Source organism: Eptesicus fuscus, chromosome 8, assembly GCF_027574615.1.
Source record: "Eptesicus fuscus isolate TK198812 chromosome 8, DD_ASM_mEF_20220401, whole genome shotgun sequence".
NCBI classification, from domain to species: Eukaryota; Metazoa; Chordata; class Mammalia; order Chiroptera; family Vespertilionidae; genus Eptesicus; species Eptesicus fuscus.
Genome location: NC_072480.1, coordinates 47,761,403 through 47,787,297, shown reverse-complemented (window position 1 = coordinate 47,787,297; position 25,895 = coordinate 47,761,403). Strand labels below are relative to the sequence as shown.

Below are 25,895 nucleotides of genomic sequence, written 5' to 3'. Positions count from 1 at the left end.
AAGTGTCTCTATTGTGAATTGTTTTGTTTATGGGCACTTGACCCTTTGTAAAACTCCACCTAGCTCCTTAACGGTAGTATGCAATAGCCGTAGAACAACTCGGGCAGAAATCAAACTCATTTGACCCCTCAGGAGAGAAGGGACGTTTATTCGGGATGCTGATATGAAGGCTCTCTCTTTTGAAGCTACGTAATTGGGACTGAATCGCTCTAAATGAAAAGAATTAAAAAACACAAAACACTTTTCTTATCGTCAGCTAGGGATAAGCCCTAAAGTTTCAGATGGTTGGAAACTAATGGAGAACTGTCAAGGTTTTCTCACCTTTCATTTGAAGCATCCCTAGGTTATTAGTGCTCTGCCAACAAGTCGAGTAATTTTGGACAAGACACTAATCCTCTGGAAGTCTCAGGGGGCTAATTAGACGCGCCTGCGCTTCCCAAACCACAGCACAGCACACAGAGAACGTGCTGGTGCCGGGCACAAGTAACCCGAGGAGACGCACAGCGCAGCACGGAGGGAACCCGCCGGCACACACCGGCGGGGAGGCTCTCAAGGAGCGCTCCAGGCCCCAAGTTAGTTCCAGCTGACGCGCCACGGCCGTTGCAGAAGACGAGCTGGGGCTCCTGCTGTTTCTGAAATCATCGATCTTTCCCTCCTAGTAAAAAAACAAAATCTTTATTCCTTAAGAGGTCTGAAGTGTAAAAAGGCGCAAAAGCCGCAAACACGCAAAAGCTCGAACTACTGCACTCCCTACAGTCTCGCTCTCCGCGAGTCCTACGTGTCTTCCCAGCAGGCTCCGGGTCATCGCGAGACTTTCTTGATTCTCGCGAGAGTTACCGGCAGCCATCTTCTTGGGGGTGCTGGGAGCCGGGAAGACCCCCCGAGTCGTTCCCATTGAGCTGCTCTTCGTCTTCGCTTTCTTCATTTTGCCTCTTCTGCGTTTCCGACAAGCAACTGGTCCCGAGGCCGAGAGAAAGCCCGGGTCTAGGCGCGTGTCGCGCTCCCGGTTCCGAAAGATTAGCTGGGGTGGAGGGAAGGGGGAGGGCTCAGGCAAGCCGTTGCTGCCTCAGCCCGGGCCGGGGTCCGGGGAGGGGGAAGCTCCTGGCACCCCGTGGACTCGCGGCCTGCGGCGGTCCCCGCGGAGCTGTTCACCGACCCGGCTCGCGGGAACCTGCCACCGGCGCCTCCCACCGCGGCCCACGCGGGCGGCGCGCGGAGGAGGGGGCGGGGGCAGCGGCGGCTGTAGCGGCCGCGACCTGGGCGGGCGGAGGAGACTGACGGGCCTGGGGGCCGCTGTGGATGGTTTCTAAAATGATCATTGAAAACTTCGAGGCACTGAAGTCCTGGCTCAGCAAGACTCTCGAGCCCATGTGAGTATCCGGGGCTATCTCCTTGCAGGGAGGGAGGTGGGAGATTGGCGGGCACAGACCAATGCAGTTGCCCCAAATGCTTGCGGTGGAGGCCGAAGCGGTGAGCGGAGGTCTCAGGGCTCCTGTGTTTTCTCCTCAGCTTCTGCCCTCGTTCCCAGGGTCTGCATATCCCGGAGAGCCTATATCGTATCGCTAAGTTGGTCCTTGAACCGCTGTCTGCTGTTCTTGTCTTCACGTTATAGGTAGCTCGATCCCCAACCTACACACACACACACACACACACACACACTGTGTGTTTCCTGAAGGTCCCCAAATCAGCTTCTTTCTTTTTTTCTTTTTTAGTGAATACGAGCATAATTTCCTGCCTATAGACTATCATGCTTATTTAAACGAATGGAATGGTCCTTATTAAAGATTCGGATAGTTCTAGTCTAAGCCACTTACGTTTTACCTAAATGCTATCCCTGAAAGAAAAGCCACGTCTCCCATGTGCCGGCCGGCTGGCTCATCGGCACCTCTTTTAGCTGGTTGAAGATGTAACAGGTGTGGGATGCTCAGTAAAATTCCCTTTTCCCACCTACACGGTCGTTCGCTTGGAGAGAAGGAAGAAATGCAGTCTACCCATGTGGAATATTTAGCGGTTTTAAGTGGGGTGTTGTAGATGGACTATGTGTTTTTGGGGGAGGGGATTCAGAGTGCTGCAACGCTTTGGATAGGAAAAATTAAGGAGTGTTTTAAGGATTTATCTTTGACTACATAAAAAACATATATGACGGGCCAAGTGCTTTATAAAATTGGTTGACTTACAATAAACTTAAAGTGCATTGGGGAAAATTCACTCATTCAATAAATTTATTAAGCACCTACTTGGTACTTTGGGAAGCGTTGGAGATGGAGCTTTCAAATTCCAAAGTTGACAAGGCATAGTAAGCAAATAAGATAACTTCAGGTAACAATAAGAATAGTGACGGTTGTAATAATAGAGGATCATGTAAAAGACTGATTAACAGGCTTCACAGGGGAGGTGACATTTGAGCAACATCTTGGAAGAAGGAACCATCTGTGTGAAAGTCTGAAAAAGAATGTTTCTTGTGGAAGGAACAGCAAGTGCAATGGCTCTGTAGCAGAAATGATCGTGGTGTGTTCTAGGAAGAGAAAGAAGGTAGTTATGGCTCCAAGGAACCTTGTGGTGGGGGAGAGAATGGAAGGACATGAAGTTGTAGAAATAGGGGCCAAGTCATGTAGCATCTTTGAGGACATGTTCAAGAGCTAGGATTTTATTTAAATTATAATGGAATACGTTAGATGATTTAAAGCAAGCAAAGACTGATTTGATTTTGTTTTAACTTAGGCTGCTTTGTAGAGATTAAGGAGGCAAAAATGGAAGCAAGGAGACCATTGTGAAGGGCATTGTAGGCAGAGATGTAGGTAATTTGCATTAGAGTGATAATGGAGACAGAACTAAATATATTTTATAAGTAGATTTGATAGGACTTGCTGATGGATTTTATGTGGGAGATGTGGGAAAGGAAAGTCAGGATGATGACTAGGAAGTTAGCCTAAGCAACTGGATGGGTGATGGTAGAGAAGGCTGGGAGAAAAAAGGTTGAGGGAAGGAGGGTAAGATGGTTGGTTTCATCTAAGTGAGATGTCAAATAGGAAGTTGGGTATATGACTCTAGAGCAAAGGCCAGGACTAGAGAAATTTGTAGTCATGTAGATGATATTTAAAGCCATGGAATTGTGGGAGATTTCCTAGAAAAATGGGTAGATATGCAAGAGAAGAGAGCCCAGGTCTGTGGTAGGAAGAAAATGGGATATATGTCACTAAAGGAATATATGACAAGAGGCAAGTTGTGAACTTGATGGGATGCTGCAGAATGGGTGAAAAAGGTGGCAGCAGATATGTGACCCTTTGATTTGGCAAGGTAAACGTCATTGGTGACCTTAGCAAAAATAGTTTTACTGGAGTGGGGTGGTACAGATCGAAGCCCTATTTCAGGGATTTGGAAGGAGAGAGCATCAGTGTTGTGTAGTGGTTGAGAGGGAGAACTCTGGAGCTAGAATAGCTGGATTTGAGTTCTGCCTCTGGCACTTACCAGCTGTATAACATTGAGTAAGTTGCTTAACTCAGTGCCTCTGTTTCTTCATCTCTAAATTTGAGAAAATAATGAATATGTGTTAAGCAAATCTTTGAATGCTGCCTGGTTTATAATTAACACTGTTTTAGGTGAACAAAAAACTTTAAAAAATGTTATTAGTCAAAATAGTATTCTTTTTAAGCCTTCAGTTTTTGTATTACTTAACCACTTTACTGCCATTTCCCTTTTCCCCCCACTAAGCTAAAATTAGTTATAGTTACTTAGTGTTTATGCTTATAATCTTTCTTTTTTTAAAAAAAATTTTTTTATTGATTTCAGAGAGAAAGGGAGAGGGAGAGATAGAAACATTAATGATGTGAGAGAATAATTGATCGGCTGCCTCCTGCACGCCTCCTAGTGGGTATGTGCCCTTGACGGGAATTGAACCTGGGACCCTTCAGTCCACAGTCCCACGCTCTGTCCACTGAGCCAAACCAGCCAAAGCTATAATTTTTCTTTAGTTTTAACAAAGCATATTCCAGGTATCATGTAGCCTACTCAGATGACTAGCACTGCAGTCATTACTTTTGGAATAAATAAGGCACTGCAGTAGTAGGAATTGGGATTGGTCCTTCTATAATGTACATTGGTGTGGTAAAATTAAGTCCTTATCCAAGTTTCTGTCCCTTTAATTGTATTTCAGGTGAATTCTTTTAGATGATGAGCTTTAAAGCTCCAATAATTTAAGACCTGTGGTTTCTAACCTTGGTTTTGTGAAATTTTAGAATGGGTTCATGATCTGGAGGAATTTTTTGCTTTACTTTTAAGTTGTATAATTGCTAAATAGCATCTGTTTGAGGGAGGAACATCTGAAGAAGAGCTAATTGTAAGATGTAACTCAAATTTGTATAGAACTTTTTAGGTAGTTGTACTAGTAAGGCATCTCATGGTTTTGGACTTTGCCTCCCATTTTGAATGTATTCATCCAGGAAACATTTATTGATTATTTAATCTCCTCTGTGCTAAACAATGTGTTAGATATTAGGAAAATAGTAGGAAACAAGATGTGAAATGACCATCTTCATATTGTTTACCAGTTAGCAGAGAAGACAAGTGTTGAACAAGTAATTACAAGTGTTGTGAAGTCCAGAATGTTGTCAAAATATATGTCTGGGAGGTCAGGAAAGGCTTTCCTGTCATGATAACATTTGATCTCAGCCTTCAAGAATGAAAGGCAGTTTGCTTGGGTCAAAAGGATGGGAATGGAGATCTATGAGAGCATTCTAGGTTTTAGAGAGCAGTTTGGATGAAGCCCTAAAGTGAAAGAAAATGTGTCTTGGAGGAAATTGAAAAAAGAGCCAGGGAAAGAATAGCATTGGATAGCACCAGAAAGAGGAGCCAAATCACATGACTTTGTTGAGTCATGTTAAGGATTTTGGATGTCACTGAAGGATAATAGGAAACCAGTGGCGGGTTTTAAGGCAGGAGGTATTCATATTGATATTTAAAACAAAAATAGCCTGGTTGCAGTTTCAGCATGAAATAAAATTCAGTAAATCTGTATTTTATTTGATTATAGTTCTGTAGGTGTATCAGGATTCTGAGTTTTCTTTTTCATTATTGAAAGTGTAGGTGTTAAAATTGACATCTTGAAATACTTAAGATTGATGTTTTGTTCTCTCAAACATTTGCTTAATCATACTTGCTAATAATAAAATAAAATTAGATACTAGTCTTTCCTTTGATAATGTGAAGAAAAATCTGTTTTTGTATGTTCAAGTTTTCTGTTTTTGTTTTTAAACAGAAAAGGTTTTCTGCTGTTTTAAAACCTTTTGTGAGTTTACATATCACTAAATGTGGCACTTTTATAAAATCATGAACTTTTTTGCTGAAGAGAAACCTCAAGATCTAATCAAACTCAATTTTTCAGAAGATAAAATTGAAAGGCAGACATTTAATTATGTACTCAGATTTTGTGAGTTTAGTAGTAAAGAACAGAATGCCTAAATTTGTGCTCCTGCTGCTAATGCTAAGTATTCCTCTGAAGATAGTGTGTTGTGTGGTGAAAAGAAAGTTTTGAGTCCACTTATAACAGTGTTCAAATCTTAGTTTTGCCACTTACTAACTGATTTCCTTATTAGTATAATAGGGAGAATTATACTTGTTTCTTTCTGTAGTTGAAAGGATTGAATGTGGCACATTTTTTTAGAGTCTGGTCCTTTCCTCCTTCCTTAAATACTGGTTGATTAAACACAAATAGGTTACATTACTATTGCTACTGTTACTATTATCACTATCATTGCTACTGCCACTACCACCTAACATTTGTATTCATTGATAAGTTTTCTATTACTACCGAGTTCTATGAGGTAAGCATTGTTACCTCCATTTGAGGCTCTGAAGCACAAAGTCAGGATAACTTGCCTAGAGTCACAGAGTTAGCTATAGCATGTGACTAAACAATGATTTAAACTAAAGCTTTTAGACTCGAGTCATGTTTTTAATTTACTACTATACTGTACTTCCCTATTAACTTTTCTATTTTTTATTATAACATTTTCATAGTGATAGCTGCTATTGTAAGGGAACAAGTTCTGAGGCGTCATGGTTATCAGTGCTTTACAGTTTTAAGAAATAAGACTTTTAGGAATTTTTGTAGTCTTTCCCCCTTCACCCACACTTGTTACGGTACCTTTCTAACCACATTAAAATATATTTTTGTTCCTGTTTTACAGGAAGAACTGAAAGGTGATCATTTTACTCCTGAACTTTAACCCTGTTTCCTTCCTTTGATCTTTCCCTTTCTGCAGACTCTTTTTGGCATAGAAAATCAATCTTTCATTCTTTAAGGAAGAAAAACTCAGCAACAATAGCAGCAAAAACAAAACAAAATATAAATCCTACTTTTCCTCTAGTCATTTGCATTCTCGCTTTCTTTTCTTTTCAGAGGTGAACCTTGAGAAATAGTAGTCTTTAATTTTCCACTCATTTGCCTCCAACCATTTATTTCTTAATGCCTTTCAATATCGCTTCTTTCTATTTATATTCAACCAGAATTGCTAACCTCAGTGTTACCAATGGTTTATATTGACTAAATGTAAAGATTTTATATAAACTTTGTTCTTTGACCTGTATTTATTACATTAGAAAATGTTGATGCTGCCTGTTTTTTGTGTTTTTTTTTTTTTTTTTTAACTTTTGAGGTATTGATTCCCTAATACTTTGGTTCTCTTTTTTCTCAAATCAGTTTTAGTCCCTTTAGTTCTTTTCTTGCCTTTTATTTGTATTTTGCAAGTTCTGTTTTCATGACTTTTTTTTTCTCAACCATTTCTGCTCCTGTTAACCTCATTCACATTCATTCCCATGAATGGTTTCTACTATAATTTGTGGCAGTTGTTCTTAAAATTTTTTGTGTGTATTGTACATTCTTTGAAAGTTTAATTAAAGAGTTCCTTCTTAGGATGTTGCATATATTTCATACGCATTTACCTTGAACTTCTGAGCTTTTCCAAGAGAGCCTCTACTTTATGCAATTATTTCTCATATTTATGTTTGACTTAACCACTGACCACTCTTCAAAGCCTTAAGCTCTTACTTCCAATTTTAGCTGTTTATCTACCTAGTTCTCTTATCTGAACTTCACACTATATTTCTGAAAATAAATGTTATCTGACTTAAATTATTTTCATTTCATTTTTCCAAATTATTCAGGTGTTGACATAAGGAAGGTCCAAACCTCTAGATAATTTTTAGTTTTAAAAGAGTTTGAGTCAAGCCAATGACAGTGCCAGGAAGCAAGATCTGAAATGCTCTGAGGATAACAGTTTTGCAGTTTCTTTTATACATTAGGAATTAGAGAGAGAATGGAAGGAAAATAACATAAAAGTGGGCAAAAGCAAGGTGTGAGGTAGTAAAGATTCTGTGTTCCCTTGAGGGTGGTTTTTCAGGAGCCTGGAAAAGTGGATTAAGGTGTGTTAACCTAGATGTACAAGAATAATGAACAGGGCTTGCTTAAAAACCTTTTACTGATGAAGTTCTATGTTCAGATGTGAGTACCCACCATGACCTGCCCAGTTAGGAATTTATGACTAGATAAATCTGTGAATTTACTTTTCATCACTGAACTTGTCTGTTTTATTTTAGAACCCTCCTTTTGTACACAGTTTCCCCATTTGGTTATCAGTCAATCCAAAGGGGGTTGATGGCCAGCCTTTTGGTCAGATTGTGTAGTTTCACAGTACTAGGAAGGCTCATTCCTAAGGAGCCTGATTCACCATTCCTCCCTTCTCCTTCCAGCACTCCCATGATGCAAATGTTGGTACCCTTGAAATTGGTACCCAGAGGCTCCTTACACTACCTTCATATTTTTAGATTCTTTTTTCTTGCTGCTGTTCTGATTGGATGTTTTTTGCTTCCTTATATTCAAAATTCTTGATTTGGTTCTCCACGTCCTCTATTCTAATGTTAAGCCCCTGTAAATTATTATTTATTTCAGTTAGTATATGTTTCATTACTGTCTGGTCCTTTTTTATGTTGATGTTATCACTAAGTTCTCATTAAGTTCCTTGAGCATCCTTATAACCATTCTTTTGAACTCTGTATCTGGTAGTTTTCTTGCGTCTTTCATTTAGTTCTTTTTCTAGAGATTTCTCCTGTTCTTTCACCTGTGACATGTGTCTTTGTCTCTGCATTTTAGCTGCTTCCCTGTATTTGTTTCTATGTATTCGGTAGATTTGCTATGTTTCCTGGACTTGGTAGTAGGTGTCCTGTAGGGCCCATGGCTCAGCCTCCCCAGTCACCTGAGCTGGGCATTCCAGGTGTGCCCCTGTATAAGCTGTGTCCACTGTCCTATTTTAGTTGAGCCTTGATTTATGTTGGCGTCATTGGGAGGGATTAACCCCCAAGTCAGTTGGTTGCTAGGATCAGCTGCAGCTATAACTGAAGAGCAGGAGCCCACGCTGTGGAGCATGACTTGCTTCATTGGGGCTTTGGTGCTCAACGAGTCCTCCTTGTGAGTGTGTCACTCATGGAGGTGGTAGTGTTGTAATCCAACGTGATTGAAGTTGACCACCTGGTACACTGGGTCTGAGGCCTCCCGGGAGGTGCAAAGTCAGCCTTTGCCTGTGCCCTGCCTGGGACTACCCAGCATGAGCTACAAGCAATCTGCACATGGCTGCTACTTGTGTTGAGCTTGAAGGTACTCAGGAGAGGCCAACCTGTGAACCAAGGCTGGCTGCTGCTAGTGCCGGGCCTGGGGCCACTTATTGAGAGGTATGGGGTATGCAGTTACTAGCTGTTGCTTGTTTGAGAGATTGTAGTGTTTTTATCTGCTATTGGAATCAGGATAATGCTGGCTTCATAAAATAAGCTTGGGAGTGTTCTCTGCTCTTGGGGTTTTTTGGAGTAGTTTAGAATAGGTGTTCTTTGAATGTTTGGTAAAATTCACCTCTGAAGCCATCCAGGTCAGGACTTCTGTTTTTTGGGTAGTTTTTTTAAATACTGCTTTATATATATTAGTTGTAATCTGTCTCTTCAGGTTTTCTGATTCTCCCTGATTCAATTCTGGAAGATTGTATGGTTTCTAGGAATTTATTTAATCCAGATTGTCTAATTTGTTGGCATTAGTTGTTTGTAATATTTTTAATCCTCACCTGAGGATATTTTTCCATTGATTTTTCTTTTAGAGAGAGTGGAAGAGAGAGGGAAAGACAGCAAGAAACATTGATGTGAGAGAAACACATAGATTGGTTGCCTCCTGCATGTGCCCTGACCAGGGCCTAGGCCGGGAGGAGCCTGCAACCAGGTACGTGCCTTTAACCAGAATCGAACCCAAAACCCTTTGGTCTGCAGGCCAATGCTCTATCCACTGAGCAAAACCAAGTAGGGCTTATACTCTATTTCAATTATTTCTGCTCTGATCTTTATTATTTCCTTTCTTCTATTCACTTGGAAATATTTTAATATTGGTTTTTAGTTCTTTTTTTTGTTTTAAGTATAGTTAGATTGTTTTTTTTTTTTCTAGTTTTTTTTGGAGATAGGCCTATAATGCTATGAATTTCCCTCTTAGGACTGCTTTTGCTATGTCCCATAGATTTTGGGTTGTTGTATTCTCATTTCTATTAGTTTCAGGGTATCTTTTCTTTCTTCCTTGATCTCATTGTTAACTCTTTCAGTGTTTACTTTTATTTACTTCCATGTCTTGTATGTTTTTCAGTTTTTTTTCTCGTGATTGATTTTTAGTTTCATACCATTATAGTCAGAGAAGATGTATACTTGATATGATTTCATTCTTGTTTCTGTTGAGAAATCAGCTATTGGTCTTATGGTAGTTCCCTTGTAGGTAACTGTCTCTCTCTTGCTGCTTTTATGATTCTCTATCTTTAACTTGTGCCATTTTAATTATGGTGTTGGCCTCTTTGAGTTCTTCTTTGGGGCTTTCTATGATTTCTGCACTTGTGTGGCTTTTTCCTTCACTATGTTAGGAGAGTTTTCAGTCATTATTTCTTCAAAAGGGTGGTTGATCCCTTGTTCTTGCTCTTCCCCTATGTTGAGGATGTTGTTACGCTTTATGTTGTCCCAAAGGTCCCTTAAACTATCCTCATTTATTTAAATACTTTTTAATTTTTGTTGCTCTGATTAGGTGTTTTCTGCTACCATTTCTTCTAAATTGCTGATATGATTTTCTTCTTCATCCAACCTACTGTTTATTCCTTCTAGTCTATTCTTCATTTCAGATATTGTATTCTTGATTTCTGACTGGTTCTTTTTTATTGTTTCCATGTGTAGGTTTTTTTTTTTTTTTCCATTCTGTTGTTCTCACTAAGTTCCTTGAGCATCCTTATAACCATATTTTTGAATTCTATATCTCATAAATTGCTTGCTTTCATTTCATTTCTTTTTCTAGAGATTTCTCCTCTTTTTTCATTAGGCATGTTTCTTTGTCTTCCCATTTTGGCTGCCTCTTAGTGTTTTATTCTATACTAGTGGCCCGACATTAAAAGGGAATTAATTAGAGGAAATATTTTAATATTGTTATTTGCCCTTTCTCTATAATAGAAGTGTCAGAGATGAAAAAAAATTAGTAAAATGGCCCTAACTGGTTCGGTTCAGTGGATAGAGCGTTGGCCTGCGGACTGAAGGGTCCCAGGTTCGATTCCATTCAAGGGCATGTACCTTGGTTGCAGGCACATCCCTGGTGGGGGTGTGCAGGAGGCAGCTGATCAGTGTTTCTCTCTCATGGATGTTTCTAACTCTCTGTCCCTCTCCCTTCCTCTCTGTAAAAAAAATCAATAATATATATATAAAAAAATAAAAAAGAAAATTAGTAAAATGTATATGAAAATCTCCCTCCTGTCAGAGTCTGGGGCGCGCCACGGGACCTAGAGTCAAGTCCCCGCCCACCACCCGCACACGCTTCGAAAACGCAGGAGACCCTCACCCGACAGCCCCACCCCTGTCAAGCCCCTCCAGGTGGGGAGGGGGGGGGCGCAGCCTTAGGTCCCACAGCCCGGCGCTGGGTGGGGGGTGCAGCCTCAGGTCCCCCGGCCTGGTGCTGTGTGGGGGGCGCAGTCTCAGGTTCCCCATTAAGCCCTGCCGGGTGGGGGGTGCAGCCTCAGGTCCCCTGGCCTGGTGCTGGGGCGGTAGGTGCAGCCTGAGGTCCCCCGTCAAGCCCCGTTGGTGGGGGCCATGGCCTGAGGTCCCCCGTCAAGCCCCGTGGGGCGGGGCACGCGGGGTGCGGCCTGCGGTCCCTCGCCCCAGCCAGGCGCCATGCAGCCTCAGGTCCCTGCTGTTCTGTTGTGATGTTATGGTGTCCCGGCTAATTTGCATATTCCTCTATTATAGTGATAGGTATTAGATGGATCTGCTGTGACTCCCAGTTTTGGTAGGGTGTCCTTATGTAGTAGGTGTCCTGCAGGATGCAGTGGCACAGTCTCTTTGATTACCTGAATTAGGTGCTCTCCCCCTTTCATACTTTTGATGTCACAAAATACTGTGATTTTGTTGTAGTAGCTGTAGCTGTTTTTTTTTTTAATCCTCACCTGAGGATATCTTTCCATTTATTTTTAGAGAGTGGGAGAGGGAGAGACAGAAACTTCTATGTGAGAGAGACACGGATTGGTTGTCTTCCACATGCAGCCCCAACCAGGGCCAGGGATAGAGCCTGTACCGAGGTATGTGCCCTTGCCTGAAGTCAAACCTGGGACCCTTCAGTCCACAGGCCAATGTTTTTTATCCACTGAGCCAAACTGGCTAGGGCAGCTGTAACTGTTTTTACTACTCTTTAACCTTTATGCTATAGTTAATAGATTAACATGCTATTTTAAACAATGACCATATTCTTATTCTGTTAATCAGAGTTATGTGTACTGTTGTCTTTTTATTTCAGCTTGAAGATCTCCTTTTATCATTTTTTTGTAAGACAGTTCTAGTGGTGGTGAACTCCCTCAGCTCTTGTTTGTCTACAAAAGCCTTTATTTCTCCTTCAACTCTAAAGGATAACTTTGTGAGATAGCATATTGGAGGCTGGAAGTTTTATCTTTTAATAATTTCATTACAGTCATGTGTTGCTTAATGATGGAGATATGTTCTAGAAATGCATCACTAAGATTTTGTCATCATGTGAACATCATAAGAGTACACTTATACAAACCTAGATGGTATAGCCTTCTATACAACTTGACTCATGGTATAGCCTATCAGTCTTTGGCTACAGCTTGTTACTGTACTGAATACTGTAGGCAATTATAACAATGATATTTGTGTATCTAAACAGCCTCTCTAATAAAAGAGTAATATGCAAATTAACCATCACTCCGCTACATAAGCCATGCCCACCAGCCAAACCACACCCACCAGCCAATCAGGGCGAGTATGCAAATTAATCCCAACCAAGATGGCTACCAGAGGGAGGCTTGGGTTTCCCCGACAATAGAGGAAGCCAAGCTTTCCACACACTCTGGTGAGCCCAGGCCGCCACTCAAGGATACAAAGTTTCAATTATAGAAGGTAAACAAATCCAAACAGAAATGGCGGCAGCCACGGATTGAGCAGGAGGCGTGGCTCCGCTCCAGGCTACAAAGTTTCAATTGTAGAAGGTAAATAAATTCCAGATACCAGGGCCTCTGCTTGGGTCGCCAGGGGAGTGGCTGGCCTGCAATCGCCACAGGCCCCTTGCCCAGGCCTCTCCACGCCCCAAGGGAACCCCACCCTGATCCAGGACACCCTTCATGGCAAACCAGCTGGTCCCCACCCATGCATCAGGCCTCTATCCTATCTAATAAAAGAGTAATATGCAGATTGACCATCACTCCAACACACAAGATCAAGATAGCTGCCCCTATGTGGTCAAAGATCCTGCCCCCATGTGGACATAAGATGGCCTGCACAAGATGGCCAGCAGGGGAGGGCAGTTGGGAGGGACCAGGCCTGCAAGGGAAGGAAGTTGAGAGGGACCAGGCCTGCAAGGGAGGGCAGTTGGAGGCGATCAACCCTGCAGAGGAGGGCAGTTAGGGGTGACCAGGCCGGCAGAGGAGGGAAGTTGGGGGCAAACAGGCTGGCAGGGGAGCAGTTAGACATCAATCAGGCTGGCATGGGAGTGGTTAGGGGGTGATCAGGCTGGCAGGCAGAAGTGGTTAGGGGAAATCAGGAAGGCAGGCAGGCGAGCAGTTGGGAGCCAGCAGTCCTGGATTGCCAGAGGGATGTCCGGTGGGATCGGGCCTAAACAGGCAGTTGGACATCCCTTGAGGGGTCCCCGATTGGAGAGGGTGCAAACTGGGCTGAGGGACACCCCCTCGCCCCCATGCATGAATTTCGTGCACCGGTCCTCTAGTATCTAAATAAATATAAAAAAGGTACAATAAAAATACACTATAAAAGGTAAAAAACGGTAAACTTTATAGGGCCCTTATCATGAATAGAGCTAGCAGGACTGGAAGTTGCCATGCGTGAGTCAGTGAGTGAGTGGTGAAGTGAATGTGAAGGCCTAGGATAATACTATACATTACTGTAGACTTTACAAACATTGTACACTTAAGCTACATTAAATTTATAAAAACATTTTTTTCTATGATATATCTTACCTTACTGTATCTTTTTCACTATATAAACTTCAATTATTTTTTGGCTTCTATCTAATAATACTTAGCATAAAACACAAATACATTGTATAGAACTCTTTATATCTATATTATTATTATTATTATTATTATTATTACATTTTAAGCTTTTTTTTTTTTTTACATTTTAAGCTTTTTTGTTAAAAACTAAGACACAGCCGAAACCGGTTTGGCTCAGTGGATAGAGCGTCGGCCTGCGGACTAAAAGGTCCCAGGTTCGATTCCGGTCAAGGGCATGTACCTTGGTTGCGGGCACATCCCCAGTAGGGGGTGTGCAAGAGGCAGCTGATCGATGTTTCTCTATCATCGATGTTTCTAACTCTCTATCCCTCTTTCTTCCTCTCTGTAAAAAATCAATAAAATATATTTTAAAAAAAACAAAAAAAAACTAAGACACAGATACATACATTAGCCTAGGCCTACACAGGGTTAAGATCATCAGTACCACTGTCTTTCACCTCTACTTATTATCCCACTAAAAGGTCTTCAGGGGAAATAATCATGGAGCTGTCATCTCTATGATAGCATGCCTTATTCTGGAATACCTCCTGAAGGACTTGCCTGAATCTTGTTGAGGAGGTGTTACTGTTTTCAGAAATGTTTGTGATGGTTTGCTTGCCTTTTGTTGTTATTTTCTATCATAGATTTGCTTGTAAGCAAATAATGTGCCATGAACATTCCTCTCTATTAATGATAACCTTTCACTGTTGGGGCTCCATAAGGAGCTTGTAGAGGTCTGGAAAACTTATGCTAAACCCTTCACTGAATTTTCTTGAGGGTTCATCTTTTTGTTTTTCTGATGTTTTTCTATTCTCTTGCCTCTTCTTGATGCATTCCTGTTCAATTTCCAGTAATTCCTCATTAGTTCCTCAGGAACCACTTCTAGGAGCTCCTTAATGCCATCCTCATTCACATCCAAGTTAAAGTTGTTTGCCATCTCAACAACAGCCTTGTTGAATTTTGCAAACTTTTTCTTTTTTAACTAGAGGCCCGATGCACGAAATTCATGCAAGGGGCTTGGCCCTCGCAGCCCCTCGCAGCCCCGGCTGGCCCTTGCAGCCCCTCGCAGCCCTGGCTTTGTCCAGACAGTCGTCTGGCTGTTTGGTCTAATTAGCATATTAGCTCTTTATTATATAGGATAATAGAAAGCTTATTTAGAAAGTTACAGAAGTAGAAGTGAGCTGTTGAAGAAATGGGCTCAAGAAACAAGTGACAGAGACAAAATAAGGAGCCCTTGGAATTTAACAGAAAGAAGAGAGGGATGGGGAAAGGAGCTGGCATGCTTCCAAGAGGGAGAGCTGAATTTTGCAACCTTTGTCTTTTGATGTTATAGCTACAATGTCACTAGGCAATAGACATTTTTCAGCTCTGTTACAATCTTATGGGACCACCATTGTATATGTAGTCCATCACTGACCAAACATTATTATGGTGGCTGACTGTGTGTTTTTCTACCCTCTCCTGGCCTGTAGAGTTTCTGCTGAGAAATCTGCTAATAGCCTAGTTGCAATGCCTTTGTTTATTATCTTTTTTCCCCTGACCGCCTTTAAAATTCATTTGTATCATTGGCTTTTGACAGTTTTAATATGATGTGCCTTGCAGAAGTTCTTTTTGTGTTGAGATAATAAGGTGTTGTTTTACCTTCGTGGACTTGTATATCCAATTTTTTCCCTCAGGTTTGGAAGTTCTCAGTTATTCTTTCTTTATTTCTTTTTTTTTTTCCTCTTCATTATTATTTTTTTAAGTATACTCTGCTCCCTTCTCCTTTTGGGATACCTATTAGTCTTATGTTGGCTTTTCTAATGGAGTGATATTTCTCATAGGGTTTCTTCGCTTAAAAAAAAAATGTTAGTTCTCTCTCCTCTTTCACCTGAATCCTTTCTATATTTCTATCCTGCAGCTTACTGATTCTCTTTTCCATATATGTCCTATTTCCAATGCATTATAATGTATTTTTAAATCTCATTCATTTACTGAGTTCTTCAGCTCCAGAATTTCTGTTTCTCAGAATTTCAATCTCTTTGTTAAAGTACTTCTTCTGTGCATTACTTTTATTTCTGAGATCATTGTATTGCCTTTTAGAGTTTTCTTTTAGCTAGTTGAATTTCTTCAAACAGCTAATTTCTTTCTTTTTATTTTTTTGTAACAGCTTTTTTTAATTAGTTAGATTGCAGTATTTCATGTCTCTGGGTTTGCTTGCTGGAAAAATATTTTCTTTATGTGAATATTGTATTACCGTGATTTATGGTGTTTGATGAGAAGCACCTTTGTTGCTGCATTTGAACTAGTGAACACTTTTCTTGTTTAGGCAAGACCTGTGTAGTTTGATTCTAACAGTTCAACAAGTTGGTGCTTAGGAGCCTTCTTTTTGTTTTCTAGAGAGTGGCGCTTTAAGAAGTTCATGTTCTTTTCTCACTGGAGCTGACTTGCTTCTAAGTTTGGGAGTGGGTACATTAAAAAAAAAAAAAAGGTAAAGGGGGGATGGCAAACCCCAGGGAAGGAGTGTACTTAGCACTTGGGGCTTCTAATGTGCCCACAACTCAGTAGGGGGATCAGGTGGAGGGGTCCCATTCCTCTTGCTTTTTGGGGCAGATAATGGGGAGACAGTTTCCTTCAGTTCTCTTTGTCTGCCTACTTCCCTTTCCCTTCCCCTGTCACTGCAGTCTTCCTTCAGGGAGACCAGCTGTAGTTCTCATGGCCATGCAGACCCCCACTCACAGCCTTTACCCTCCACTTCTCTGCCAGAAAGGTTATTGTGGCTCACAGCTGTACTGGCCAACACCTTCCCTGCCGTCAGTTACAGGCTTCCTGCTTGTTTGCAGACCAGTCCACCCCACTTCCAGGTGCACAGATGATTGGATTTTCGGATATCCTGATATGTTGTGCAGAGGTTTTTTTACTGTTCTTTTTCAGTTATCGATGTCTTACTAGTTGTAAATCAAAGGGAGAGTAAAAGGGAATAACTCATCCTGCTTTGGTGCTGATGTTTGTAATATAGCTTTAAATGCAACAAGTACTTCTAGCCCAATAACTTAGGACCTTTTGGGGGCATTTTATAAGGAATTGTCAATGTGACTGTTGTTATATGTTTATATTATTTTCCTTAATGGTATCTTGAGTATTTATTTACCTTTTTAAAAAGTTTAATTGTTTATAACAGGCAGACTGTGAAAAAGATAGATTCAGTTTTGAAGACTATTTAACCCTTTGCACTCGCTTGCTTTTTTCTCGATTCCTTTATTTTAATGCTAACCGTGTCGAGTCACACTCGACATCTGAGTGCAAAAGGTTAATAAACTTTCAGTGACCAGTCTCTGAAGTTTTTCCTGCACTCTGTCAAATGTGTTACACGTTTTGAAGCTTCTGATGACATTAAATAGCCAACATTGGAAGAATAGCTAAGTTCTCTGAGAAATTATGACTTCACTAGAGGCCTGGTGCATGAAATTTGTGCACTTGGTTGGGGGGGTGTTCCCTCAGCCCGGCCTGCACCCTTTCGCAGTCCGGGACCGCTTGGGGGATGTCCTCCTAAGCTGGCAGTCAGACATCGCTCTCGCAGTCAGGGACCATTTGCTCCTTATTTCCCGCCTGCAGTGGAGGAGGGAGAGGCTCACGCCACTGCCATTGTGCTTGCCAGCCGTGAGCCCGGCTTCTGGCTGAGTGGTGCTTCTCCTGTGGGAGCACACTGACCACAGGGGGCAGCTTCTGCATTTAGCATCTGCCCCCTGGTGGTCAGCGCGCATCATAGCGACCGGTCATTCCACCGTTTGGTCGATTTGCATATCAGGGTTTTATTATATAGGATAGGATTATGGTTAGGAAGAGGTTTTTGAATCCAGCTAGCTTTTGTTGGTATTACGATGTTAAAAAGAGGTTTTATTGTCATGCCGAAGTATTTGGACATTTTGTGGAATAAGTTATGGACAGTGGGGAAGATTATTAAAGCAAGGCAGCAACTTGATCAGATTTCTAAAGATGATACTATGGTATGCAGAGGTTTGATTAGATAGCATTTTGGAGACAAGGAAGATTAGTGGTTTTTGTTTATTTTAACCCTAGGTTTTTTGTTTTTTTTTAAAGGATGCTTTTGTTTTTAATTTTTGTTAATCATAATGGATATTTTTCCATGTATTTTCAGAGAGAGTGGAAGGGAGAGGGTGAGGGAGAATGAGTGGGGGGAGAAAGAGAAACATCAATGTGAGAAAGACACATTGATTGGTTGCCTCCAACATGCGTCCTGACCAGGGCCGGGGATCAAGCCTGCAACCGAGGTATGTGCCGTTGACTGAAATTAAACCTGAGACCCTTCAGTCTGCTGGCCGATGCTCTATCCACTGAGCAAAACTGGCTAGGGCTTAATCCTAGTTTTAAGAATGAGTTGTGTAATGCCTGAATTTGGACATTGTTAGGAAGGCAATATTCTTGGGACATATGTACCAAATATACTTGAGGGCCATCTCTCAGTCAGGATATAGGAGGAAAGAACAACTAAGAAGAACTTGTCAAAATGCTGGACACATTTTTATTGACTTGTGTTTATATCTTAGATTTTTGAACTTGAACTCTTATTTTTGTCATAATTGGGTTAGACATAAACTGAGAGCTATTTTTTGTAAGTTTTGGTTGATATGCCCTATGATTTAGCATGCCCTTATACAGTATAGTGTGATAATTAGTAGGTACTTTGTAACACCTTGCGGTTGGGTCTGGGGAAAGGGTAGACATAGTTATGTAGACAGACATGCACCAATAGTAATCATTTAACAGTGATAGAAATAAGGTGCAGATCTTAAGGTCTGGCAATTTAGGAAAAGTATATAAAATGTTTCTTCTTTGCAGAATTTAGTTGTTATTTAATTTTCCCAAAGGTTTAAGATTTGCTCATGAGTGTTCAGAAAAGGGGATTCTATGGCTCTTGGAAAAGACCTAGAGGAAAAATGATTTTTATTATATACTTAATTATTTTAAAGTTTAGTTAACTAAAAGTTCCTGGAAATGAGATGAGGGGAGGGAGTGCAATGATGGTGAAAGCTTACCATTTTATTCTTAAAAATGACCCACTTTTTTAGATCATATGGTTCAGTGCCTTTGTTTTAAAAATGAGAAAGCTGAAGCTTAGAGAAATAAAATGCTAATCTAGGATTACATAACTAATTAATGAAGTAAGATAATATCAGACTAGAACTCTGAAAACCCCTGGGTTTTTGGAGTTCAGTCCTGTGATATATTTTTTTTTTACACTACCAGACTTCTTCAAGGAAAGGCTGACAGTTTGCTTTAGAGGACACAACAGATTTGAAAGGGAATAGTACTTAAAATATAGTAACCAGATTTTAACACCTATTGTAAAGGGGGAGTAAGGTTTAGGTATCTTATAAATTTAAAATTTTATTGTATTTCATTCTTTAGTTATCTGTTTTGTAACTAAGTAGAATGTGAATCACATGAGTAACTAAAGGGGTGGCCTTTGGAAGGCAGAGCCCTTTGCCAGAACTCAACTCTTCCCATAATATGAATTGGAATGTAAAACATACACTAAATATGGGGTTTTGTTGTGACTTGCTATATCAGCATTTCACTTGCAGTCTCACTTTTCTTTTAAGAGTTCTGTGGCATGATGCTATAATCACACCTACCTGCTCAGTTTGTCATTTTGGCTACACTCTTAGCACTGAATAACAGTTTTATGATCTAACTAGAGGCCCGATGCATGAAAATTGTGCAAGGGGCTCGGCCCTCGCAGCCCTGGCTGTCTCAGCCCTTGTAGCCCCAGCTTCGTCCAGAAGGTTGTCCGGACGGTCATTCTGCTGTTCGGTCTAATTAGCATATTAGCTTTTTATTATATAGGATTATTTGGTCTTTGAGAAGATGAAGATTGATTTTGAATTAGACACCTAATAAATATCTTCTAAATAATTTTTAAAACGGTGGTTCTTAGATATGGTGTAAGGTCTCCTGGGCTTTCCTGAGACCCTGTCATAATTTGTAAAGTGTGTGAATTCCCCACTTTTGTTTATCTGTGTGAGACCAGATTTCTTCATATATGTCAACCAAAACAGCATTTTACAACATTTGAATGTAAAAGCTGATATTAGAATCAATCTTTCTTCTTCTAAGCCAGATATTAATGGTATTAGCAAAACATGTGAAAAATTTGTGGTCTTGTCACTAAAATTTTTTGTTGTTGTAAAAATGTAATTTTTTAAAGTTAAAAAATAGGGTATTTAGTTTCAGGTAAGGTTATTAGTCATGGAGCTCTGCCCATCCTTGCCCTGCAATGGGCATATGGCTGGTACTGTGGAAAGTGAATCATTTTCAAGACCAATATGGGGTGAGGGTGGGGGTTGAGGAGGGAGAACAGGCCCTTTTCTTGGGCTTCACTATCTGTCAGAATAGTATAAGCCTGGAACTGCTCTGGGTCAACTTTATTGCCACACTGTGAGGACCTGTCTGAAAATGAATCAAGGGAAAGCAGAATGCAAAGAAGAGGGGCCTGATGCTATTATTGTTATTATTTTTTGGGAGTCTGTGGTGTGGTAAGGTTTATTTGGGTGGAAATAGAAGGCTGCCCCTAGATTCCCAATGCCTTATCTCTGTCAGTCCTGCTTTGAAGGAAGTTAGTTCAGCATTGTCTTCATCAGGCCCCCAAATATGGCCAATGTGCAGAAATTTTGCACCATTGGTTCAGTCTGTGTCTCTTGTCTGTATTCCTAGGTGTGCTCAGGCTGGTATTATACCCAGGCCTGCGTTGTCTGCTCTGGGCCCCAGGTGGCTGCTAGGCCCACATGGCTGTGGAGAGAGAGTACGGGAGCAAGTGGGGCAATTGCACATTACCAGGCTAAAGAGAGAGCAAGTGACGGAGCCCAAGTGCTTTGTTAAGTTTGAGTTATATCATCTTGGGCTTGGGAGGGACCAGGTGCTCTTTTAAAAAATATATGTTTTTATTGATTTTTAGAGAGGAAGTGAGTAGAGTAGAGAGATAGAAACATCAATGAGAGAGAAACATCATCGATTGGCTGCACGCCCCCTACTGGGGCTCAGGCCTGCAACGCAGGCATGTGCCCTGACCGGGGATTGAACCAGTGTGACCTCTTGATTCACGGGTCAGTGCTCAACCACTGAGCCATACCAGCCAGGCCCAGGTGCCCTTTTAAACTAACCAGTTAACTTCGCAATTCTCCCCCAAATCAATTTATTTCCTAGATCTTCTGGAGTTCTGTGTTCCTTAGCCATTCTGATCCTTTTCAAAAGCTAGACAGGCAGGCCTCTATGGTCACCATCTTGGCTTCTACTGTGCATGTCTCAGAGTAGAAGCACCTTTCTCTGCACCATCTTGACTTACACTGCACATGTGCTTACCTCCCCTTTCTTTTTCTCCCTCTTCTCCCAGTAATTTGTGGGGAAAGACTGGTGGTTCCCAGGGGAGTGTGTGAAGCTGTAACTTCTAGATTCAGCTCTCTGGTTTATTAGGCTTAATAATATCTGATTCCCTTTGCTCCCTTCCTTTTATCAAAATCTTGCTACCTATGCTGATGTGTTTCTCCCCTGAAGAACTTTGGGCTTTATAATCTTACAAGGGTAAATGAATGAAGGTCTCATCTCCTGTAGCTTCTTCTTGCAGTCAAGTGGCATAGTCCTTCCTATGCCCAGGCCAAGACATTCTTCCTATCTGGCAAAGGAATAAAGGAGTTAAAGGGAAGGGGAAATCTTCTCGCAGGGAAAAGGGATTTTGCAAAGTCCAGGTCAGTCTGGTGCTGTCCTAGGGAGGTGGAATGTGCGATGGTGAATTGATGGTGATGCTGGATAAGCTGGCATTCTTGTATTCTATAGATGACAAATTTGACAAGAAAGTTAAAAAGACATGGTCCAAAACTGAGAATTATAGCAAGTAAAGTTCTGATGAGAGGCAAAAATAAAGTGATAGTGGGAGGACTAACTTTACAGTGTCCCAGATTAGATTGGAAAAGGGGCTTCTGTAGAGTAAGGTATGTCACACCTATCTGAAGCCCTTTTGTTTACTGAACTTAATTCAAATTAGGCTGAGGGGAACATTCTAAGATTTCTCCCCTGAATATCCTTGGGCTCTTTATGTCTGAATTACTTGGGCAGAAAAGGGAAAGCAGTTTTAAGTGAAGCCTATAGATCCCTCCATAGTTCGCCAACTCAACCATCTAGTTCTGACAACTCAATCCAGCCAGACTGCTGAATTTCATTTTCGGAGGAGGTGATGTAGATGGGCTTCTAATGTAAGGCCTATACTGTATAAACAAGCAATCAGGTAAATAAGGTCATAGGTATACACCCTATGAAAACCAAAGGAAAAATCCCCACGAAGGTTAATGAACACAGCAGATCATAAACCAGTTTCTGAATCTATAAGACTGTCAGTTGAGAAGACTTCCAAATGCAAGGCTTTTCCTGGAATGAAAGTAAGCAGTTACAATCTGATAGATCCTCTTTGTCTGCAGTTTCACCATTTCTAGTGATGCCATCAGGTGTTCAGGTGGCTAATGTGTTTCATACACAGCCTTAGGAAAAAAGTTTAGTTCTCAATAATTCTTAGAGTAAAGATGGTTGGGGGGAAAAAAATGAAACATTAGCTTAGAGGGTTGAAGAAAACTAGAATAATTCCGGAACCAGTTCAGTTTATAGGTAAACAAAATTTTGAAGACAATTAACTGCACTAGAGTCAAGTATCCACAACTGGGCATTGTGATTTCTATTGAAACATATATTTTTTAAAATTTATTTTTAGCTGAAACTGGTTTGGCTCAGTGGATAGAGCGTCAGCCTGCAGACTAAAAGGTCCCAGGTTTGATTCCGGTCAAGGGCACGTACCTTGGTTGCGTGCACATCCCCAGTAGGGGCCGTGCAGGAGGCAGCTGATCGATGTTTCTCTCTCATCGATGTTTCTAACTCTCTATCCCTCTCCCTTCCTCTCTGTAAAAAATCAATAAAATATATTTTTTAAAAAAAATTTATTTCTATTGGGAGAAAAGAAGATGGCGGCATAGGTAAACACCTAAACTGCTGCCTCGCACAACAATTTCAAAACTACAACTAAAAGACAAATCGGACATCATCCAGAACCACAGGAAGGCTGGCTGAGTGGAAATTCTACAACTAGAAGGAAAGAGAAAAGCACATTGAGACTCAGAGATGCTGCAGGAGGCAGAGGTACTGAGACGCGCGCGTGGAGAGGTCTGGCGGCTGAGTGCGTGGCTGGCTTTCTCAAGTGGGAGGGAGACAAAAGCTCCCAACTGCGCTGAACTCCAGTTTCGGGTGAGACTTTGGGTACCCAGACTCATGCGGGGAGAGGCTGGACTGTCAGGAGGGAGAAAAGCACACTGAGACTCAGAGGAACTGCGGAAGGCAGAGGTACCAAGGCGCGCGCGTGCGGAAAGGGCAGGCAGCTGAGTACGTGGCTGGCTTTCTCAAATGGGAGGGAGACAAAAGCTCCCGACTGGACTGAACTCCAGTTCCGGGCGAGACTCTGGGGACCCAGACTCATTCCGGGAGAAACTGGCGGCAGGCAGAACTCGAGGGCGGCTTTCTCTCAGAGGTGCTTGCAGCAATTACCACGGGACACTGAGACACAGGGGCCTATTAGGGCAGGGCTGACGGGAAACCGGTGCTGTCTGCTCCACCCTGAGACTCGGTCCCATCCAAGCTGAGCACAGAGGCTTTTGCAAATCTTGTCTCATAAGGGTGTCTCCAGCACAGAAGTTCTCCCATCGTAGACATAGCTGATTCTCACAGCCAATTGGCCTGGAGGTCAATTCCTCCAAGTGATACCAACAACAATCAAGGCTTAACTACAACAAGACTGTGCACACAGCCCACAAGGGGTGCACCAAGAGTGTCCACCTCAGATAACTGAGGAGGCTGAGCCACTGGGCCCTATAGGACACCTAGCACACAAAGCTACCCTACCAACTCAGGGAAGCAGCCAAAATGCGGAGACAAAGAAACAGATCACAAATGAAAGAAATGAGGAAAGCAAACTACTAGATATAGAGTTCAAAATCACAGTTATAAGGTTTTTCAAGAATTTTCTAGAAAAGGCCGATAAATTTAGTGAGACCCTCGAGGATATGAAAAAAGACCTACTAGAAATTAAGCATACACTGACTGAAATAAAAAATATTATACAGAGATCTAACAGCAGACTAAAGGATTGCAAGAATCAAGTCAAAGATTTGAAATACAAAGAAGCAAAAAACAATCAGAAAAGCAAAAAGAAAAAAAGAATCCAAAAATATGAAGATAGTGTAAGGGGCCTCTGGGACAACTTCAAGCGTACCAACATCCGAATTATGGGGGTTCCAGAAGAAGAGAGAGAGCAAGATACTGAAAACCTATTTGAAGAAATAATGACTGAAAACTTCCTCCACCTGGTGAAAGAAATAGACTTACAAGTCCAGGATGCGCAGAGAACCCCAAACAAAAGGAATCCAAAAGAGGACCACACCAAGACACATCATAATTAAAATGCCAAGAGCAAAAGACAAAGAAAGAATATTAAAAGCAGCAAGAGAAAAAAAGTTACCTACAAGTGAGCACCCATATGATTGTCACCTGATTTCTCAACAGAAACTATGGAGGCCAGATGGAAGTGGCAAGAAATATTCAAAGTGATGAGTAGCAAGAACCTACAACCAAGATTACCCAGCAAAGCTGTCATTCAGAATTGAAGGGCAGATAAAGAACTTCACAGATAAGAAAAAGCTAAAGGAGTTCATCACCACCAAACCAGTATTATATGAAATACTGAAAGGTATTCTTTAAGAAGAGGAAGAAGAAGAAAAGGGTAAAGATAAAAATTATGAACAAAAAATACATATATACCAATAAGTGAATCTAAAAATCAAGTGAATAAAAAAATCTGATGAACAGAATAAACTGGTGAATATAATAGAATCAGGGGCATAGAAAGGGAGTGGACTGACAATTCTCGGGGGGAAAGGAGTATGGGGGGTGCGGGAAGAGACTGGACAAAAAAGACCCAACTTCAAGTTTGTATTAGACAGTTAAAAAGTATACCTATAGATGAGGACAGTGGGGGAGGGGGGGTTAAGGGCAGAGGGTGGGGTGGGAACCGGGTAGAGGGGAGCTATGGGGGAAAAAAGAGGAACAATTGTAATAATCTGAACAGTAAAGATTTATTAAATTTAAAAAAGAAAGAAAAAAAAATTATTTTTATTTACTCCAGAGAGGAAGGGAGAGGGAGAGAGATAGAAACATCAATGATGAGAGAGAATCATTGATTGGCCGCCTCCTGCATGCTCCACACGGGATGGAGCTCACAACCCGGGCATGTGGCCTGACCGAGAATCGAACCCTGACCTCCTCCTGGTTCATAGGTTCTGCTCAACCACTGAGCTATGCCGGCCGCTATTGAAACACATTTTTTCTTCCTAAAGTTTCCCTCACTTTTATTAAAGAGACTGCATTAAGTCTAATCTTAATTTGGCTTGATTATTTTTGTAAACACAATAAGAATAGCAGTTGGTCACACGGCTTTTTAAATCTGCTTTGCTGAAATTTGATAAGAAATGTTCAGACTGAGCTTTAATCAGACCCTCAGTGCGAAGGAGCCAATCCACAGTTTCCATCAGGCTTTGCCTGCCATACCTATAGGTTTGGGTAAATTCCTCAAATTCTTAAGGTCCTCAAAAATACCTTGAGGTTCCTTTCTTGCCATCTTCTCAGGAAAGCAACCTTTGTTCCTTACCTGGAAGGACTGCCATGAACCACATGAATAAGCAAGGTACCAGGCTATTTTTCTAATGGGTTTTTATTAGCTTCTAAAGTCAATCTTAATTCCTTAAGGCTTTCTGGTGACATCCAGAGTCCAGGCATGTCTCTCAGACATGACATTCCAGTCAAAGTCTTGGTTAATAAAACCACAATTAGAAACTGGTCTTATGGATCCATGCAAAGAAGTGTATTGCCTTAAGTCATTCATTTAGAATTGCCAAATTCTGGAGGGATTAGGTAGGAAAAAAAAAATAAAGCAAAAGAATAAGTTCTTGTCCTCTTAACGGAGTGAAAAGGACCCAACTTTAACTTTGTATTAGACAGTTAAAAAGTAAGCAATTAGCATTTAGATTGGCAAATACATTTTATAGCTTCTAGAAATATAGGCTCCTTTATTGGCAAACACACACTTTTAAGATACATACTTTTCTGAGACAGGTATTATAAAGCAAAACTCACTGATCTAGAAAGGAACAGTTGAAATTAAATTGATTTGCTGAAATGACTAAGGTTTTTCTCTCCTTAAGCTTTACCCCCCAGGAATTTGCATTTTAAAAAATGGTGCAGATA

At 41.2% G+C, this 25,895-nt stretch overlaps 1 protein-coding gene across 9 annotated transcripts in view; it reads left to right on the top strand.

Annotated features, from left to right (window-relative positions):
* The first annotated feature begins 844 nt into the window (after positions 1-844).
* RBM26 (RNA binding motif protein 26) overlaps positions 845-25,895 on the top strand; it is an 83,937-nt gene continuing 58,886 nt past the window's right edge. For all 9 annotated transcript variants that reach the window (XR_008556752.1, XR_008556757.1, XR_008556758.1 and 6 more), the window contains exon 1: positions 845-1,370. Coding sequence is in view for 1 of the 9 variants with exons in the window: in XM_028148976.2 (XP_028004777.1) it covers positions 1,300-1,370 (71 nt within the window). In the remaining 8 variants the exon portion in view is untranslated. The remainder of the gene's footprint in view (positions 1,371-25,895) is intronic.